This window comes from Mchenga conophoros, linkage group LG23, assembly GCF_057382185.1.
Source record: "Mchenga conophoros isolate Kocher_MC1m ecotype Shallow Benthic linkage group LG23, M_conophoros_male_GT1.1, whole genome shotgun sequence".
NCBI lineage: Eukaryota > Metazoa > Chordata > Actinopteri > Cichliformes > Cichlidae > Mchenga > Mchenga conophoros.
In genome coordinates, this window is record NC_140547.1 from 51,811,399 (window position 1) to 51,829,584 (window position 18,186).

An 18,186-nucleotide genomic window follows, 5' to 3' on the forward strand; every position below is an offset into this window, starting at 1 on the left:
TCTCTTGTGTTCTGGGGGCCTCTGGATGTCTGGAGTTTTGATCTCCTCCATACCCGCTTCACACCCTGGAGGACGGGGCTGTGGCCCCCCCACACTCCCTAGCAGATCATTACATGGAGAAACCTTTGGAATGCAAGCATGCTGATCCACACAGGTATGCACACATGGGTATTCACAGACGCGGACTAAAGCTTTCTTGGCTGCTACCTCAAAGCACACTGTGCGCTGTCTATCTTGCGTGCTGCACAATATCGTTTATTATTTAGTAAATACTGATATCTATGACTAGCTAGTTTATTGTGATGGTGCTTTGTTTTCTCTATTATTATGTTGCTCTTTGTTGTTTGCTGTCTCCTCTGTTTGTTTTTTTTTTTGTTTGTTTGTTTGTTTTTTTTTTTTTCTCCATACAGGTGACCCAGGAGTTCTTTTTTTTTTTTTCTCTCTCTTCCCCCCCCCCCTTCTCACCGTCTCTTCTCCTCTTTGGTTTTCTTTCTTTCTCTCCCCCTCTCTCTCTCATTCATTCCCCCTGTCCTATTTATTTAAAAAAAAAAAAAAAAAAAAAAAAAAAAATGACAAAGGATGAACTGAAGCTCTGCCATCACGTAATGTCGCATACTGCTGTTTCTGATGTCATTTAAAAAAAAAAAAAAAAAAAAGAAAAACATGATTTTCATGCAGGACAATGCTCCATCACACGCGTCCAAGTACTCCACAGCGTGGCTGGCAAGAAAGGGTATAAAAGAAGAAAAACTAATGACATGGCCTCCTTGTTCACCTGATCTGAACCCCATTGAAAACCTGTGGTCCATCATCAAATGTGAGATTTACAAGGAGGGAAAACAGTACACCTCTCTGAACAGTGTCTGGGAGGCTGTGGTTGCTGCTGCACGCAATGTTGATGGTGAACAGATCAAAACACTGACAGAATCCATGGATGGCAGGCTTTTGAGTGTCCTTGCAAAGAAAGGTGGCTATATTGGTCGCTGATTTGTTTTTGTTTTGTTTTTGAATGTCAGAAATGTATATTTGTGAATGTGGAGATGTTATATTGGTTTCACTGGTAAAAATAAATAATTGAAATGGGTATATATTTGTTTTTTGTTAAGTTGCCTAATAATTATGCACAGTAATAGTCACCTGCACACACAGATATCCCCCTAAAATAGCTAAAACTAAAAACTACCAAAAACATTCAGCTTTGATATTAATGAGTTTTTTGGGTTCATTGAGAACATGGTTGTTGTTCAATAATAAAATTATTCCTCAAAAATACAACTTGTAGTGTATAGTGTTTTTTTTTTTTCCCAAGAGACGTTTTACTGTATTTGGAATTCGGGGGTGACTACTTATGTAAACATGCCTGGTCCATGACTGGTACAGGCGTAACTGGGACATAATAATGCCTCACTGTACCACTGATCAGTGGGCCTTGATCAGTGGTTGTTGATCACTGATCGGCAGAAGCAACAACTTCACAGCAGATGGCGATGAAGGCAAAGGAAGTTCTGCTCTCTTGTCTCAAGGGTTACCGCAGCTTCACGCGGGATACCCTTCCTGGCGAATATGAGATATAAATAAAAATCAGAATTAGAAGAGACTCTTGTGCATGTATAGTACACAATCTACAATTTACGGGTTACTGTTGTATTAAAAATCCAACTCTATTGGCTTTAGTAAGCGACATGCTAGAGATCAAGGCTAAAACTACTTTTCCCAGAAGTCAGAGCGAAAGAAAGAAGGCGCTGCATCTCAAAAGGAACGCACAAGGTATGCCTTGTTCCTCTTCGTATTTACCAGGATTAGAGATATGTAAACTCCGCTTCATTAATGCAAAGTCTGTCTGATGGTGTGACACCAGATAGGTCAGCTAATAGCTTCAAACACTGTCATTTATTAGTGGCAGTGAAGGCGTCACGACGGCACTGTTTTTATGCCCATGTGCTATTAGCCAGTTGGCTAGCAGCCTCAGTTCGGGGTGATTGAGCTACAAACTGAAGTCGGCACGTCTCGGTCGTTGTTCCAGCAGCACAAACAAATCTCCTAAATACAGCCAGGTTTGGCAGCTAACGTAGGAATAAGTCGAGCTAATGTGAAACACTGACATGCTAACACACTTTGCTTCCCTGTGAAGTAGTTGTGTAACTTGTTGTTCCCTAAAATTTGGAAATGAGGCTGAAGTTCAGTCAGGAGAAAGCCAGATCACTCCTGGAGTTGTGCTGATGTATCACGCTAAAATAAATAAAGAGGTAAGAAAATTGTTTGGTAAATTTTGCCCAAAGTTTAGCAACATTAGCATATAAATGCACAATATTTGCGAGTTTTTTAGTAAGTCAGTAAACAAGATTAGGCTACCAGTCTAATTGAAGAAAAAAAAAAACTCAGATTATTTTCTTAAAAACTCATTTTTTCCACTTCGGTGAAGGAGCTGCCATTAAAAAGTCATGCTTCAAGTTACAACAACACATACTGGGGAAACGTTACATAGGTGAATACGGTTTTCCACGTCTCTGCGCATGCTCCGTTTAACCTCCGCCTAACCTGCCATGTGTCTGAATGTTTCTGCCGCTCATTTATATGGAGTAGGTAGCAACAGTAGCACCAGGTTACAACCAGCAAGATCCACGGTTTCCCTCGGAGTTACTCGAGTTCAGGAGCTTCTCCTTCTCAGTGAGCCTCACCTGGCGATTCTTCGAAAGAGCAACAGGGTTTGCAGCAGCACCAGACACACTTATCAACTAGAAACAGCATGCTTTTCTCATCTATCTATCTGTCTGTCTATCTACAGCCCTCCACTGAATAAGTGGAAGATATTTAGTGCATTAATTATAAAAAGCTTCACCGGTTGTGGTTATTTTTTTATCCCAATGTGATTGCTTATATAGAGCTTTTATATATAAAGCTTTTAATACTAGGCTGCAGTCAAACGAGGCCTTTTGTCTTAATATAACAAGGAGGCAGTTTCTGCCAGATAGCTAGCTGAGCCTGGATACTACTTCTAGTAGTGCACAGCTACATATAACAGTGCAGATACAGCCGTGTAGGGGCATGCAGGGTAATATCTACGCCAGTTAGAACAAGCACTGCGGCAACACCTTGGAATATAAGGGAGCATCTTAAATTACCCTTAGTGGTATCTGTGGCTGGATTATTAGTAGTGTGTTGAGGCCATGGCTTAGGTACGACATAACCATATAAACCAGGTGTGTAAAAGATAAGGCTTGGGGCCCAAAATCGGACAGCAAAGACTCCAGTCTGGCCAGCTGGATGTCTTTGGAAAATATAAAAAAGGGTGTACATTTTGGACTTTCACCTGTATTTTCATTAATTTTACAGTTTTGCCTACTGATTGTACCTGATATAAGCTATAGTTTCTGCTTGCCTACTCAGATGTGACACTGACACAGACTAAGAACTATAGTAGATTGTTTTTGTGGTAAGATGCCTCGTAAACACAGTGTATGGTTATCGCAAAGCACATGAATGAAAAACTTAAGTAGAAAATACAAAAATTAATTATAACTTGGATTTAAACATCGTGGAAGAACTGCTTGTTTTCTTTTTTGTTTTTTAAAAAAAGGCTTTCATGCCCCTCAGGCGTGCAAAAGTTGCACTGCCGTCACTGTTTTGGAAGGCGCAGCAGAGCAGTATTGATAAGAGTTATTGATAAGTATGGAGACACACAGGTCAGGTGGATTGCAGTTCTAGGAAGTGTTTTTCAATATCTTCCAATATTCATGGAAACGCACAGAAACATTTGGTTTACTGCAACACGTGAAGAAAACTGTCAAATCGGGGGTGGGGGGGCTTTGCATGAAAATCTTGTTTGTCACACAGATTAATAGTAAGAGTTAAAGCTAAGACCTGCTGTGTCAGAACAGACTGCGCAGCTCACATGATTGATTTTGTTTTTCAGGTGAACAATGACATTGGACTGAGCGGCTGGAAAGCTTTCTGTCTGACAATGTCAGAGAGAGGAATGGAGCAAAGGTCAACATTTTCTCTTACTCGCCAGCAGCAGCATGTAGCTTTTTAACCAGCTCGTCGGATGGTTCGTTCTCTCCAGTTCAGCCCTCTCTGACACAGAGAGGCAGAGGAGTTGAGTTTGTTTTCTTCATAAATTCCAGGTGGAAAGTCGGCAGCTTTTCTTATCGAAAAGAATCCTTGCATGCTGATTCGATAGCGTGAGGGGGGGAAGAAAAAGTTACACGCCTGTGCAATGGTAGCAGAGGACACAGCAGGAAGTGGGGACAGATCAGATGGGGAGAAAGAGATGGATCAGAAAGCATCTGAAGACGCCGAGCGGCAGGAAGACGGGGATGTAGTGATGGCCGCCACTGCCGCAGAGTCTCCCTCTGGAGAGGATGAAGCCAGAGATCCCAGAAAGTGGAAGTGGTCTGTGATTTTCTTGTGTTTCTACGGGTTTATGTCATCCATAAAACCCGGGGAGCCCTTCATCACGCCATATCTGCTGAGCCCTGAGAAGAACTTCACCAGAGAGCAGGTGAGTGATGCACATTTCTCTGCGTAATTTGATGAAAGTTTGTGTTGACTGGTAACCTTCCCATTAGGGCTGGGCCTAGAGCTGGGCGATATAAGATTTTTTCATATCACGATATGTTTTTTTCATTTCAGGCGATAACGATATCTATCACGATATAAGCCAAATAACTATATTTGTAAGATTTAAATGTGCCGTTGCTCACAAGTAAAATGTGAAATAATCAGCAGCTTGTTTTTATTTAAATATTTATTTCCCATAATAAGTTCAACAGGGTAGATGTACTTAAGGAACATGAGACTTTTTCAGATAAATAAAGGCAAATATTGCAAACTACACAAAAGGCAGCCGCTAAAGCGTTTAAGTTTCAAAATAGAACAAACGAAACAGACTAAATTGTCAATTCCACTTAGAAACAAAATATTAATTCTAAAAATAAATCTTAGTTTGTTTTACAGAAGAACAGACAAAACTGACTAACTTTTGTCAATATCAAATAAACTGAGAACTAAAAGGAAATTCTCAATCTCTCCTTGTTGTATAGCTTAGCTTTTCAAACAGTTTTAACAGTTACTTTAGTCTGACAAAAGCCGAATGACGAATTAGCGCTTCCAGTCAGAGACTGAGGCTATGTCCACACGTATTTTTGAAAACGGAGATTTTCCGTTTTCGTTTTAAAAAATAATCCCGTCCACACATAAAGGCAGAAATGAAGGAAAACGCTGCTATGAACATGCCAAAGCAGCAGGTGGCGCTAGATTCCTAACCGTGCAGAAATGTTGGCCAATCAGAAGTCTAGAAGCCTCGGTGGGAAAAAGTAAACAAAGCTGGGGCATAGAAGCAGAACCGAGTCGTATGTGTGGAGGGACAGTAACTGTGTGTATATGTAAGCATTTAAACACTGCAGAGAGTAGAATTAACAGTATTGTAGAAATTCATTTCACCGAAACAATAACGTGGCGCACAGTGTGACGTCAAAAAATGCGCACACCTTTTGACGCTGCGTTTTCTCCGTTTTTCTAGTCCACACGTAAATGCAAAAACGGAGTTTTCAAAAATCTTCGTTTTCAGTGACCAAAAACGCCGTTTACGTGTGGACGAAAGGTGCAAACGCATAGAAAAATCTGCGTTTTCAAAAATACCCGGGTACGTGTGGACGTAGCGCATGCACCAGTTTATTGTATTTCCAGACTTGCGTTCGGCACAATTTACAGTGCACGCTACTCTGTTTTTTGTCAGACTTGAAATAGCCGAAATACCTTCACACTACGGAACTTCTATGGCTCTTCCGTTCGACAATCTCTCCGGCGTTGGAACCATCATCTGTTTTCTCTTCGGTCACGCTCGGTTGATTTTTCTAGTCGGCACACTCATTTCCTCCATTACCCGCTGGCTGCTTCCCAAACAAACACACATGTGCGGCTTGGCACTTGTGCTGTACGTAACAAGTCACGTGACGTGACGCTGCAGCTGTGATTGGTTCGGCTCTGCGCTACTTAATTTGGATTGGCTGTTCTTTTTTTTTTTGCTTTTTTTTTAAGAGGACAAGAGCGGTGAGGTCTATCGCGATAGTTTAATTTTTCTATCGAGAAAAAGTTATATCGCGATACATATCGTTATCGTTCTATCGCCCAGCTCTAGCTGGGCCATATCCTATTGTTCACGGTAATACCGGTATAATGTTAGGCAATGATAAGAAAATGAAATATTGTGATAAAATATGGGTAAAATGCGCGCGCAGTGCCTTTGTTTTCATACGCGCATAGCGGAAAAAGCACGGCGGCAGCAGAGAATGAGAAGGGCGAAAGTGGATCGTTGGATGAACCAGATGAACCAGAATTGGTTTGTAAAAATGCTGCAACTTCAGTGGTGTGGAACTGGTTTAGCTTTCGTCCGTCAGATACACAACAAAGCACATTATTTGGTAGAGCATGCTAGCGGGCCGTCGTTATTACCGAACCGATTTTATGTACACGGCGCTCGAAAATCTGTCAAAAAATGGTTCAGTACGACTTTGCTAAGCTAAGAAGCCGCTTGGCTTGATGGATTGTCGGAGCATTACGGCTATCGTAGTCAGGAGCCTCGTGCAATAATACGTGCTGTGCTTCAACATAATGTTACCGTGTTGTGTGTGGATAACCTCTTTTTAAGTTTTGTGGATGTTATACATGGTTATGCTGAGGATATGTCGGCCAGTTTCCACTGGAAATGCCTTTTGGTTAAACTGTCAGCGAGGAGTTTGCATTTGCACTGTTAAATTTGTATATAACTTTAATGCACATAAAAAAACAGCTGCTTGTTTAAGTGAAAATACATTAATGGTTTTTTTTTTTTTTTTTTTTTTTGCACTAATAAAGTTGTGGAGTTGTACAATATTTTGCCTCACGTCAATTATATCGTCAGTTATATCGTCAGTTATATCGTCAGTTATATCGTCAGTTATATCGTTATTGCAAATTTTCTAATGTATATTGTGATAAATATTTTTGGCCATATTGCCCTGCCCTACTCCTCATCAACATTACGAGAGACAAGACCTTCCAGTTACAGTCCTGCTTACAGGAGTTTTGCAGAGTTGAAAGTCACGAGCAGTCCAAAAAGTTAACCTCTGAGACTCTAACAAGCTCTGCAGTTAAGCATGTATTGCACAATAGAATTAATGAGTTCCCTGTGGGGAGTTTACTGATCCATCTTACTGTGGTCAAAGTTCACATTCCTTCAGAGTGGGTCAGTGTAACTGCATATGTGGAGTTAGACTTGTTTGTAGAGTGGGATCACTGGAAAGTGATCACTGTTCTTGTTTTCCTATTGGCCTGGCCATAAGCACGAGGTGAGCTGCCAATGTGTCGACAGCTTGTGGAAAAACACTTCCAAAGACCAGAATAGCAGGTTTACAGCAGAGCTGAACTCCATGTAGAAATATCTGTTTACCTGTGAGGTTATTTAAGAGCTTTAGTCCATCGATTTTCCTGTTTTTGGGATTCCAGGGAACAAGCAGTTTATCTGTCATCAGTCCCAGTGAAGCTGGCATTTGTGAAACAAACATCAGTGCCAGACAGATGTCGATGCTTTAACCAGTTCCACTGTCATGAAGTCAGCTGTGATAGAAGTCAGTTAAACAGAAGGTGATTGGGGTGAATCTAGGGCTGGGCGATATGGCCTAAAATCCATATCGCGATATAATTTGAAGCACGTGCGGTAACGATATATATCTCGATATATTCTTTTCTTCTGTATAACGTGTTTTCCACACTATAAGGCGCACTTAAAATCCTTTAATTTTCCCAAAAATTGAGAGTGTGCCTTATGTATGAATCCTGGTTGTGCTTACTGACCTCGAACCGATTTTGGTGTGCAGAAATCTGTTAAAAATGTTTTAGTACAACTTTGGTAAGCCACTGCTCGATGGATGAAGAAACACAAAAGGTTTCTTTATTTTTTTCACATGACTGCACAAAGTCATGTGAAATTTCTCTTTTTCACCCCCACTGAAGCCACAGCTGTTATTCATCAGTAAAAAAACCCTCCCCTTTATCTTGTACACTGTTACGACTGTTACTGTGACCATAACAGTGTGCATAGTTAAGATAGTAGGCTGGTATTTGCAAAATACTAAAGTGATGCAGAATTATGTTTTGCATCGAAGCTCTTCAGCAACTACTCCGGCAAAAATGCAGAACATTTGCTTGATGAGGATGGTCAGGGGATTTTGAGTTATTGGTTGGCCAAAACAAGCAATATTTGCATTTGCATTCATGATCTTTGTCATATTTTAATTGTATGTTAGTTGTATCCTTACAGATGTGAAGAAGAATGCCAGCAATGTTGGTTTTTATTTACAGCTTCGTTGAACTTTCTTTAACCTTCTTTTAAAAGTAAATAAACTGTATATTTGAAGAAAATAAGTTGGCACTATTTAGGGTAGAAAGTGCACTGTCAGAAAGGTTCGTGTGAGACTCAAGCTTGATTTTGTTTGTTTTTTTCCCCCCACACCTTATTTGATTGATTTATTTCCAGGTGACCAATGAGATCACTCCAGTGCTGACGTATTCCTACATGGCTGTGCTGGTACCAGCCTTCCTGCTAACGGATCTTCTGCGTTATAAGCCGGTCCTGATTATTCAGGGCGTCAGTCAGGTGATCATCTGGATCATCCTGCTGCTTGGCGGTACGCTGCTTCAGATGCAGTTCATGGAGTTCTTCTACGGCATCACCATGGCCTGCCGTGTCGCCTACTCCTCCTACATCTTCTCCCTGGTCAACCCGGTCCTCTACCAGCGTGTGGCAGGCTACTCGCGCTCCTCAGTCCTCTTGGGGGTTTTCACCAGCTCTATCCTGGGCCAGCTGTGCATGTCCTTGGGAAACATCACCTTCTACACCCTCAACAGTATCTCTCTGGGGTTTGTCAGCTTTGGTTTGCTGCTCTCACTGTGCCTGCCCTGGCCTAAACGCTCCTTGTTTTTCAACCGGACGAATCAGGAGGAAAAGGAACTGGTAGAAGTAGCCACCAAATCTGAACTGGACAAAATGAACCCAAAAGATGGAGGGCCATCCTTTGCTGCCCCTCCATGTCCTGCGTCAACCTGGAAGGATTCTGTGTTTATGCAGATGCTTCTGGAGGTTAGAAATGTGCTGAAGAGGCCAAACCTGAGGCTCTGGTCCCTGTGGTGGGTGTTCAACTCCACAGGGTATTACCTGGTGCTCTTCTACGTCCACATCCTGTGGAACAAAGTCTACCCTGCCACTGAGAACAAGAACGTTTACAATGGGGGAGTGGAAGCAGCTTCTACATTGCTCAGTGAGACATTTCCAGACATTTTAAAAAATAGCTTTACACAAATAGTGTTATTGAAATTTAATTTGTTTTGTATCCAGCTCGGTGTTGCTGCAGCTTGCTACATTTAGATACAAAAAATGTAACAACTCGTGCAAAGTATAAACTAAATCTCAGCCATTGTCTAATTTAAAGGCTGGCAGGATGTATTTAGCTTTGCAGTGATGGCATCAAACAACTACTTAATGTAGGACACAATCTGCAGGACTTTTATTTTTTAGGAAGAAAAATCTATGCTAATGACTCTGATAGACCCCCATCTTCACGAGAGACTCGGATCGAAGCAAAAGTGTGATAGGAGATAATTGGGTGTCTTTTTTCCAGGAACCAATTTGAGAGGGTCAGGAAGCGCTGAAGAATGATGATATGTGTTGTTATTTAAGACTAAAGTAAGGACTTGTCCACACATATACAAAAGTAGCTTTTGGAGTTTTAGGCTTTTATTCAAAGCAAATTCACTTTCAGATAGCTGAAAAAGGATGGTTTGGGTCCAGGCTAGATATAAAAGATTGACATAGCCAATGTAATGACACCCAGGCTGGTGTTCTTGCTCACCACATCTAGTGTTTTTTGTAATCAGAGGGTCTAGCTGGGGAGTAGCTCACTAGCTTTGTTAGAAAGATGGTCACATCCTCAAACTTAATTACACTTGTGTATTGAGTCTGTTATGTTCTCTGTGCAAGTGGCCAGTGTTGTTACCAGCATACTGATGTGTGGGGTTCTTGGGTTGCTGTAGTTGGTGAAGTTTCTGTCTTTGAGTCGATCCCAAATGGAGGCAGCAGTAGCATCAGGGAATACTCAAAAGGAAACAATGGTACTGAATGGGCCAATCAATGTGACTGTGCCGTTACTAGGGCTGGGTATCGTCACTGATTTCTAGAATCAATTCGATTCCGATTCACAAGGTCCCGAATCGATTTGATCCACGATTCGATTTGAATCGTGGAAATTTAGCCTCAGTCAGAAATATTCTAATTCTGATCACGTATCAGGACATTTCCATATTTTTATATCTGTAAAAAGCAAGCTGACACTTGCGAGACTTTATCAAAGGTGTGAGCATCACAGCTGATGCCTTTGTGTCAAAGTAATTGAGGATAAAACAGAAAAACATGAAGGTGGTTTTCCTGGCCTGGGATTTTATGAAAATATTCTGCACTAGATCAAAAACGAAAGAAAACCGTTAATCAACATATGAACATTACATGATGCTGCTGAAGTCAAGCAGCATCATGTAGCCCCCCCAGTCATTACTAGGGCTGGGGCACATTATACCGTTCACGTCATAATGTCAGGCAATGATAAGAAAATGAAATATCGCAATAGAATCTGGGTAAAACGTGCATGCGCAATGCCTTTGTTTTCATACGCACATGGCAGAAAAAGCATGGCGGCGACAGAGAACGAGAAGGGCAAAAGCGGATCATTGAATGAAACCGATGAACCAGAATTGTTTTTTAAAAACGTGCTACTTCAGTGATGTGCAACTGGTTTCGTTTTTGTCCGTCAGATAGACACCAAAGCACTTTTTTTTGTAGAATATGCAAGCGGGCCGTCCTTACTACCGTATTTTTTGGACTATATAAGACAACCAAAAATGTGATGTCCACATATGTGGACGCCAGGTCCGAGGAGGTTAATGCACATAAAAAACAGCTGCTTGTTTAAGTGAAAATAAATTGATGGGTTTTTTGCACTAATAATGTTGTGGAGTATTTTGTCTCGCATCAGTTATATCGTTATCCCAAATTTTAAAATATATATCGTGATAAATATTTTTGGCCGTATTGCCCTGTCCTAGAATTACATTTCTGGGGTGATGCATCAGTCCTCCCCCAGAGCCATGTTCTGTTGGAAGGTTTTTCTCCTGTTAAAAGGGAGTTTTTCATCCGCAACACCTTAAAGGCCGGTCCGTGAAAATATTGTCGGGCATGAACCGGTCCGTGGCGCGAAAAAGGTTGGGGATCGCTGATATAAAGTGCCCTGAGGTGACTGTTGTTGGGATTTGGTGCTAATATAATAAATACAGTTGAATTGAGCTGTAACCACTTGAAAGCATGCTCTAAAGTTGGGCTTTTAAATATGGGAGTCTGTGGGGACAAACCTCAAGTTTTAAGACCATTAGAGGATCTGTAGTTCTTGGAAATTAGAAGGGTGACAATGAGCATTTGACTTAGGATATCATCTATCAGTGCTTTTGATTGGGTCATATTGTTGGTTGAAAATACTTGACAGTATTGAGTATTATTATTATTATTACAGGGAAACACAGATTCAAGTCTGCTTTCTTTTGAATCTTTTTTTTGGGCAAAATCAGATGAAATGAACTGTTGGATTTCTACCTATGATTCTGATGATTAGCTTTTTGAAATGATCTTTTAAATAATGTTTGTAAAAAAGGTATAGGCTCAAAATGGTTTTCTAAAAGTGTAGTCCTGAAACTGACGTGTGTGTTAACATAAACAGAAGAGCAACTGCAGTAAAGGGTGCGCTCAGCTGTTTGGGAGAAGCTTAATAATTGATTGGCCAGCCCTACTCTGTAAGGGGATGGCATCAGCTTTAGACGGCAATAATTGCACTTTAAACAGTTGTAAAGATTAAAGGTAGCAGCTTCGATAATCTGGATGTCATGTGTAAGTAATGAGGTTTGATGACAAAAGTCTGATAATTGAACAGTGATTAGGAGACTTCTGTGCTGCTGCTGATATTTTTATGACAAGAACAGACTAACTTATGTCCAATATGAATAACTTTCATTTTATTGGTGACAGTAGTGCTTAGCCGACTGCTTACTCAGTCCCTCTCTACAGATTACTTGCTCTGTGCTTTAACTTAATCAGTTTAAAGACTATAACCTGTTTATTTTTCTGTAGGTGCTATAGCGTCCTTTACAGCAGGCTTTGTCAAAATTCGGTGGAACATCTGGTCAGAGCTGGTCATTGGTATCATCACAGCGGTGCAGGCCGGTCTGCTGCTTCTTATGAGAACCACAGACGACATCTGGGTCTGCTATGTTTGTTATGTACTCTTCCGAAGCTTCTACCAGTTTCTGGTGCCTATTGCCACGTAAGTGCCAAAAACAATGTATTATTTAAGATGCATCTGCTTACGATGATCTTAGTTGTAACTATGCTGGATTAAAGTTAAGTGCTATAGGAATGTGGCCAAAACTGTGGTGCTTATTATTGGAAGATTTAGGCCAGAAATATTTGGGGGGAAAAGGATCAGAAGCTAAACCACAGCTGCCAATATCAACTGCCACGAGAAACTTCACTCTGAAACGACTTTTTTCTTCTTCTTTTTTTCAGTCTTTGCTCAAGCAGAATGAAGGATAACGATCTATTATAATGACATAAGCTGACATGTTTTGTGCTGTTGATCGTACAGAATAGGTCCTCTGGTGTACATTTTTTGTTGATGATTTATACCAAGTGATAACAGCATAATAATGAAGAAAATAAATGTAGCCCTCAGCTAAACTCGTAATGAAAACGTTAATGAGATAACACAGCGTTCGATCTGATAAGCCTCAGTACGTTGTGTCTGTCTACACTAGTATTTTATTGCTTTAACTTCATGTAATTTCAAATAACCTAAATACATCTACAGCGAGTAAGAACATACAGCGTATCATACATTTATACAAGACAGTTGCTCATGCTGGATGTTATTGTCTTGCCAGTTTCCAGATTGCATCGTCACTCACCAAGGAGCTCTGCGCTCTTGTGTTTGGTATCAACACCTTCTTTGGGACAGTGCTGAAGACCATTATCAGCCTGATCTTTACTGATAAGAGGGGCCTGGCCTTGGACGTGCACTCTCAGGTAAAACAGTCAAACAGCAGGGATGTTTCACACCAGTTGGATTTGAGAGTCCACATGCAGTAGTATAACTGGAGTTACAGTTGTCAGAAGTTTCGTGCTAATGGTGAATGTATGTAAAGTCCTGATAATTTTGGTCTGTTAATATTTTTTTTAACTTAATGACTTGAAAAAAACAAGAATTGGGTGCACACGTTGGAATTTATTTTAAATTTTTTCTAATCCACAAAGGATGAAAAGTGTACGTACAGATTTCAGAAATATACATACACCCCCAATAATATTAGATTAAGTTTTAAATGTCTCTCAGTAAGTTGCACCTTGACCACAGGTAGCTTTCAGTAAGCTGATCGCTCTTCTTGGCAGACTTGATATAGTTCAGTTAAAGTAGTTGGTTTCCTGGAATGGGCGCAGCTTTTAAGTATAGTCCACAGATTTCTTTTCAGTAAGGTCGAGGTCGGGGCTTTGGGATCGTCATTCCAGGAGCTTAATGTTAGGCTGCTTTATCCATTCCAAAACCAGTTTTAATGTGTTTGGGATCATTGTTCTGGTAGAACACCCAACACTGACCAAGTTTCAACCACCTAGCTGTTGATCTGAGGTGAAGTTGAAGAGTTTGGAAGTAGTCCTTCATTATTCCATCCAATTTGTGCAATGTTCCAGTGCCACCGACAGCAAAACAGCCCCAGAGCATAATGCTACCACTACCATGCTTGACAGCTCATACACTGCTCTTAGGTTTTGAAGCCTCGCCTTTACTCCTCCAAACATACCTCTTGCCATTGTGGTCAAAGACCTTTGCAAAGTGGTGAAAAATTAGAATAATTCGTGGTTACATGCAGTTGGAATCTGCAGTTGTTTAGAAATGACTCCAAGAGACCTCCCCAAATTGTGTAACTTGACAATTCTCCCAAGTTGTTTACTGAGTTCATTGTCAAACAAATGCTGCTTATGCTGCATAGATAAACTCCCAGTTATAGTAAATCATGATCATTAATGAGAAGTTGGTAGGTAGCCATGTGAAATTAAGACATTGTAGAAACTTCAACACTTTATTAAAATATTCAAGTGAGGGTATGTCTATATCTGAGTCCGTATGTATAATTTCGACCCTCTGTGGGTTAGAGAAAGTCTAACATAAATTCAAACGTGTTTTCTGAAGATGTATGCTGCACAATCACTCCACCCTGGAAAAGGTTCAATGAAAAGCTCAAAATTATCATGACATTCATGCTCATGATGAGTTTTTGTAAACTTCTTACCACAACTGTATCCCTAATGTGGTCTATTGGTGTAGTTTTATGTTGTGCATCAGGGCTGTCAAACTCAAATACACAGTGGGCCAAAATTCAAAACTGGATCAAAGTCGCGGGCTAACGTTAATATTCACTGAAAAAATCTTCCTCCAAATATAACAAGGAATCTTTTCTTATGGACTCAAACAGTATGGAACAAGCAAAGCGTAATACTAAACAATATATTTAACTTATATAAATGTATATATAACTTAATATTGCACACATGCAAAATCAAAGTTCTTTACTTCATTATCGTATTCAAATGAGAATAGTGTTGTTGTTTTTTTGCCAGTTTAGTGGAAATTGGATTAAAATTTTGTTTGGGCTGGGATCTCATGAGGTGCAGGATAAAAAGCCTCATCCATTGCACATCTCTCTTACAGTTTCTGGTGTACTTCTTTTACTTCACTCTTCTTACTGTCGTCTACTTTGCCTGCGCTGCTGTGGTCATCTGCCGTCACTACCGAAACGAGCGGAGGGGAGGAGTAACCAGGGACCAGCCCACGCCCACGGAGCTCAGCCCTGTGGTGACAAACAAGGAGCTAGAAACTTTGTCTAATGGCAAAAGTGCCTAACCCTAAACACAAGAGGAGAAACGTGTAGTTCCATAACATTGTTAGACCAGTTTTACTAATAAGCTCGTGAGAGTCACTGAGATCAGTGTTTTAGCCCCTTCATACACTCAGGTGGGTTCAGTGATGCCTCTGAGCCTTAATCAGAAGTGCCTCATGTGCAGCGACTCCAAGAGTGCAGCAGCTTGTGTCTGAGGAGAGATTTTCTAGAGTAATTTGCTTTTAAAAAAGTCACTTTGGTGTTTTTAGACATTGCTAAAGCAGCCTGGGACCTTTAATATCACAACCAAGATTTCTTAGAAAACACGAAACAACCTTGTGACATGCTGGAGTGATTCTTTTCTATAGTCAAGGCTCACGAGACACGACCACACTTGTTTTTAACAAAACACTCCTATTGTACTTTGTTACAATTACTGTGTTAGTGGCATTTTTAAAGAACATGTGAGTATGAATGCACCTTAGTTATTGATGATGATTATCACAGTCTGACATCAGTGTTATGGGATCGGTAAGATCTTCACTGCCGATCATTTCAAGCAGCACACTGCAGATTTTGTGCAGTGTACTCTGCTCAATGCAATGTCGTCTGGTGTCTGTTTGTATTGCAGGAGCAGCACCACAGACGATTGCAATAATCTTCATTTGATACAATCATTTCTTTTTTCTTTTTTTAGGACTAATTAACATTTATACACATCTTTACAGAAAATTAAAACCTGTTCTCAATTTCAGTACCTCAGTCAACTGGAGCTGCTCGTGAGTTTGTCGATAAGTTCAGTAAACAACAAACCAAGTAAAATTTGTAAAACCTGATTTTATTTATTTTTGGTCAATGAATGGCTGTTTTTCTTTCTTTGCTTGTGTTTAACATTTAAACATGCTGGGTCAGTGCTGTAGAGCAGTGGCTCTCAAAGCTGGGTCTGTGATTCTTTGGAAAAGCAACATGTCAAGCTTTTTACTTCCACACTTAGTAACTTTGGCTCAATAGAAGAGCGTGTTACATATCAGAAGATTTAAACATTAATAGGAAACTTAATGAGGGGATTCCTTTGAAAGGCTCTCCCCTCTAAATGGCCACTGACCCCAGAGAATTTCAGAGCCCCTGCTCCGGAGAACACTAGAGGCAACAGGAAGTGCAGCGGAAATGTTAAGTAGGTTTTAAAATGACTTTGCTTGATCACTTAAACAGAAGATTGAGTTATTTCTTACAGCAGATGCAATGGTAGTTTGTGTTTACTGCATTGAGTATTCAGTGGGATGATACATTTACTGTATAGATTTGTTCTCTAGCTTCAGTTCAGTGTTAAGTGCATTTTCACTTGTGTTGTAAAATCAGGAGTATCTGCACTGCCATTGTGTCGTTTTAGTGTTTGAAGGCAGAATTTTGTGATTGACATCATTGCTGAAAAATGACTATGAACATGTCTGAGTGCTGTAACAAGGAAATGAGATGTTTGTTTTTTATTCACAAATAAATTACTGAGTGGATAAAAACATGCTGCCTCTGTCTTTTTTTGAGTGCAGTAAACCACATTTACAATTTGACACCATGTGATAGAGCTTTAGTGTCTTTAGTGTTTTTTTAAAACCTCTTGTTTTATTGTCACAACAATCGCTTGCTCGGATCAGCTGGGGGTAAGTTTGGGCTTTCAAAGCTGTTGCCAACAAGCAAGATGCAGCATTTCCTCTGCTGGACAAACTTTACAACGTCAACACTGACTATGATTGAAAGGCATTTCTCCTCTTTCTACTTTAAAAACGTTCATTCATCTGACATTGTAAATGCTGATACCGATATCATTAAATACAATAGCCAATATATCAGTCTGACTCTAATTTATAACTTTTTGGAGCTAAGATTCGGTTGAGACCGAGCCACTCGGTGGGCAGGAAAGTTGATGGGAAAGCCGAGGGATGCATTTATCAAACGGGGCATTATCTCTGTGACACTATCCTCCTGTGTACGTCTGCAGCAAAAATATAAAATGTAGATGTAACTCAAAAAAATCTCTGTACTGATATGAGTTGATATTTTGTTGATTTTAGGCATTTAAATAGCCGATATTCTTGTAACCAAATTTGCAGATATGAATACAGTCGAGTGTTCAGTTTTAGTTGCTTCTAGTTACACTGTGTTAAATGACCAGATATACAGATGTTTGCTCAGCTGCAGTTGCTGCTCACAGCGTGATCACACAGAGCTCTTTGATTCTTATTTATTTTTTGTACATTTCTTAGCAGGAGGCCACTTATTAACTGGACTGTTTGTACAGCTGGTGTGATGATCCTCCCGTGTGATGAATGTTTAGCCTGAGAATCTGCACATCACCTGGTTTCTGCTTCTCTAAAAGTACAAAATAAATTCTGAAATAAATAATGTTGAAAAGTACACACTGAATCCCCCTTTTTCAAGTGATTATAACACAGTGGATTGTTACTGTAATATGAGTAAACAGGCCCAGATTCACATTTTTTGTGTTACCTTTATACTAAATTCATTGTCATTGTAGAGGCTAAGCCTACGCTTGAAGCCACTGAGGTGGTCGTTAACGGGGGTGACGCGATGTCACTGGTATGCATGAATTAAGTTCACAGTCCAATAACTCCAGCAGTATGTATCTTGTCCTTTTTGGTCTTTATTCCGTATCGACTTAGCATAACAGCGCAACGGTCACAAACTGTTTGCCTTCTCAATGACACACCTGACGCCGATTACGTGCGTCTACCTTAAATACCTTTACATTACATAATCAAAACAGAAAAAGGTGACCTCTAGTGACCACATAAGGTATTAACCCAAGAATGGCTCCTACAGTCATGTTGATGTTTAAAGGAAAGACTGATATTGTAAAAACACCTGGGGACAGATCATGGTCTCGGTAAATCTGCTTTAAGGAGTAAAACATAATCTGGAGCCTCGGGTGATGTTTCTTGGCCTGCTCGCAAAGAAAAATCCTTCTTTTGGAACTATGTATTCATGCGCCATAGTTTTCACATTTCTTTTACATAGTTACCTTATGTGACACATTTGTGGTTAATTGGGTGAGTAGTTTTCATAGTCTTCGTGTGCTTTTCTTATCTGGTTCATTTATTGTGTCTATGGCCACTACGTTATACACTACGGAGAGTTTACACTGTACAGCACCGTGCTTCAGATGTG

General features: G+C 40.3%; 1 protein-coding gene across 4 annotated transcripts; it reads left to right on the plus strand.

Moving 5' to 3' along the window:
* The first annotated feature begins 1,624 nt into the window (after positions 1-1,624).
* slc19a1 (solute carrier family 19 member 1) lies at positions 1,625-16,520 on the plus strand. 4 transcript variants are annotated; one of them, XM_085264852.1, is made up of 7 exons: positions 1,625-1,767; positions 2,584-2,705; positions 3,914-4,501; positions 8,516-9,296; positions 12,206-12,398; positions 13,015-13,156; positions 14,835-16,520. In XM_085264852.1, exons 3-7 carry the CDS (start codon positions 4,217-4,219, stop codon positions 15,024-15,026), a joined length of 1,593 nt encoding a protein of 530 aa, XP_085120978.1. In that variant the 5' UTR covers positions 1,625-1,767; positions 2,584-2,705; positions 3,914-4,216; the 3' UTR covers positions 15,027-16,520. The 4 variants fall into 4 exon arrangements, with proteins under 4 accessions (XP_085120978.1, XP_085120979.1, XP_085120976.1 ...); XM_085264853.1 differs by lacking the exon at positions 2,584-2,705; XM_085264850.1 differs by lacking the exon at positions 1,625-1,767 and having other exon boundaries at positions 1,792-2,705.
* The last annotated feature ends 1,666 nt before the right edge of the window (positions 16,521-18,186 follow it).